This window comes from Ixodes scapularis, unplaced genomic scaffold (assembly GCF_016920785.2).
Source record: "Ixodes scapularis isolate PalLabHiFi unplaced genomic scaffold, ASM1692078v2 PGA_scaffold5__190_contigs__length_132052651, whole genome shotgun sequence".
Lineage (NCBI taxonomy): Eukaryota > Metazoa > Arthropoda > Arachnida > Ixodida > Ixodidae > Ixodes > Ixodes scapularis.
The window spans coordinates 20053527-20056615 of record NW_024609880.1 but is presented as its reverse complement, the minus strand read 5'-3'; the positions used below and the strand labels follow the sequence as shown (position 1 = coordinate 20056615).

At 42.9% G+C, this 3089-nt stretch overlaps 1 protein-coding gene across 1 annotated transcript; it reads right to left on the bottom strand.

Moving 5' to 3' along the window:
• Positions 1-542: 542 nt before the first annotated feature.
• Positions 543-2110, bottom strand: LOC120848829. Its single transcript, XM_040220868.3, has 2 exons — positions 1873-2110; positions 543-1597 (listed from the first exon to the last, which is right to left on the bottom strand). Exon 2 carries the CDS (start codon positions 1374-1376, stop codon positions 810-812), a length of 567 nt encoding a protein of 188 aa, XP_040076802.3. The 5' UTR covers positions 1377-1597; positions 1873-2110; the 3' UTR covers positions 543-809.
• Positions 2111-3089: the final 979 nt, after the last annotated feature.

Below are 3089 nucleotides of genomic sequence, written 5' to 3'. Positions count from 1 at the left end.
AGTCTGGGCCCGACACACAGACCACCCGGTAGTGGTCTTTATCCCTTAGTGCAATCAGGCAGCAGTGCTTTATTTTTCTTTCCACTTTAGTACATTTGATAATATGCAATGCTTTACACAATAAAACCATTTTGACAGAATATAGCATCTAAAACAAGCAGCAAAGGACATAAATAGAACATGGTTGATGACAGTGAAGTTCAACAATGACAAAGCATGAAATGCAACGACTCTGCATCATTACCCAAAAGAAGGTATTACCCTCTTTAGAGGTCTGCTCAAGCGCAGCACAGCAAACTCAAGCCAAAAAGTGCACAAACATGCACCACCAAATGCATTTTAAGTTTGAAAGAGAAAAGTAATGAAGTATGTGCGATCACATGCAAGCGGTAATATTCTTCGGTTCTATCCACAACCCCTACCCATTTCGATCTGGATGAGCATCGTGCTGGCACATGTTTGTGTATTACTATTGCATGATGCACATTAAAGACCCGAGTCTAGCGGTTACACTGCACTGGCTAAATTGCTCATTTACAGCATAGAGAGCTGTCGCATCACTTAAATGGCAGATAGACATTGCGCTCTTTAAAACTGATAGTGTATGTGGCCCATTAAACTGTTAATTAAAACATCAATCAACACATTTTGATTAATTAGTCAAAATATTGTGACGTTTATCCACTCATCTAATGTCTGCCGAGCCCCAGAAGTACACAGAGAAGACGGAATCTATGTACCCAACACACGCTTTTTTAAATTCTGTAAAGAATGAGGAAAAAAAAGCCCTGTATACATGTTAAAGAACTTTAGTCCCTCTCAATTTTGTTCGGCATGTCACACACAAAGCACTTGCTGTCAGCCGGAAACACCATGAAAAGGCAGTTGGCCTTAATGTCCTCGGGTTTCAGCACCTTACAGATGTCTACCTGCGAAGGAAAACATTCCTTTATATGCTCAGGAAAGAGTGGTGTCTCCCGTAACACCAGCCGTCTGCAAAGGAGCGTGCACCCGAGACCAGCAACATGGAGAATTCTCTTAATTCTGAAATACTCCCCATCAGCAGTTGACACTACAGTGGTGTCACTCTTTGAAGCTCTTGTGTATGCGGTGCTATGGAACACCTGCCCCTTGTACACAAAACGCTGGTATTCCAAAGCGCTGCCAACTGTGCCTGTCCCACCGTAGACCTCTAGCGCACGTTCCTCGATAGCTGTTAGAATGGCAGCTTTTTCACGTCCTAGCAAGCATGCTTCATCAACATAGCAGGCATTCTGGATGTGTGAATAATCAAGAAATCTTTCACACACACTCCGCTCATTGGCAGTGATTGCCACGTTGCTATCTGCCAGAAGGCATTCAAGCTGCTGCGTCATTACGACTCGCTCTACGATTTGATCCGGAAGTCCTCTAGCTGCAGAGACCAGCTTCACCAACTTTCCGTTTCCTCCCTCGAAAACAAATGCGGATTGCGCCCAAAGTGGTCCCAACTGACGCACGGAGTTTGGCAGGTGGAGGAGCTGGTGCACGTTGAACGTAAGCGAAGCCACTCCATACAAGGCCTCACAGCGACCAACAAAGTCGATCAGCAGATTTTCTGAAAACAAAAAAAGAAGCATGCACAGGATATAATCTCAGACTATAAAATGAATGCATAACATTAACTGAAATTTCAAATGCCGTGCAGCTCATTGGATGATTTTTGGGTGTGATTTCCTACCACAGTTACCTGATTTGCATGCTCTGAGACTTTACACACAACATTCTGTCTAATCAATGCGGGTAGATCTTGACACTCCCATGAGACTGTCATACGGTATAAAAAAAAGACCTTTATGAGGCAAATAGGAGAAAAAAAAGTATGAAGCTTACCTGCACGCTTGATCTCGTCGGCTGTGATGGTCTCACGTAGCAAGATGTGTATTGCTTGCGAGAGCTTGGAGAGATGTTTCCAATACTCCAGAGGCAGAATGTCCACGAGGCAAGGAAGAGCGTAAAACAGAAGCCAGAGTCTCCACTCTGACGCTTTCCAGAAACTGCGCTCGTTGAGTGAACGAGGCAGCCTTGTCACACAGTGTGGTGGCTTGATCTGGAGGAGGCGGCTGTTGACCCGTGCCACGCAGGGTGGTGCTCCTGTAAGCAACATAAGTGACTGGGCACATGAGTAATTTATCTTGCTTTAATAACCATATATGAGGCTGTGTACAAAGTACAACCACTCGAAAATGTATTCATGAAAGTTCGCCTCCCCAGAATTTTGAGGCTCAAACCCGAGGTTCAAAAGTGAAAAGTCAAACCCTGAGGTTTAAAGAGGTTTGAGAAATTTGAGAATCAATCTTCCTAACATTTAAATTCATTACGCTAAAAAATATGACAATTTTCAAACTCTTCAATTTGAAAAGTTCAATGAACCTCGAAGGTCAGTCGAATTTCTCCAACGCCAGGCTGTAATGAAATCAGTTTTACCTGTTTTGATTGGGCTAAGCTTTGGAAAAAAATTGTATCTATCTGTTCATGCATGCAGACTATGCGAACATAGGAACAAGCACATATCAGACAACAGGTCAGCTCGATGTTTGATCTGGTTTCGGCATGGCCAAAGCGACGTGGTACAGAAAGTCCATTTCACAGCGAAGTAGAAGCTTACGCTACATGTTAACAAGTGGTGACAGCACTGTATGTTTGTCAGCTTCTGCAAATGTGGTTGTGGGTGGTCTCAAAAGCCATAGATCAAGCATGTGCAGTGCGCCGTGCAAGTACAAAGAGTGACAATCAGCAAAATACAGTGGACATAACATAAAGCATATATTGGATGCACTCTGGCCATCAAAGATGGGCAGCCATGCTATGATTTTGCAAAACACAAACTAAAATTGAATGCCGTGACCATTTTGAAGAAAATCAACGTTGTTTTGTAAATAAACATGCTAAAATGACACTGTTACCATTACTATACGTAATATTTTTATTAGCTGCAACAAAATTTAAAAAAAAAGAAAATGGGAGGTAGGGTGAATTGGGCCCGGGGCATGGTGGCCACTAGAAAAAAGGCAAATTTGGGTAATTAGTTAGCTAATGAACTAAGCTTG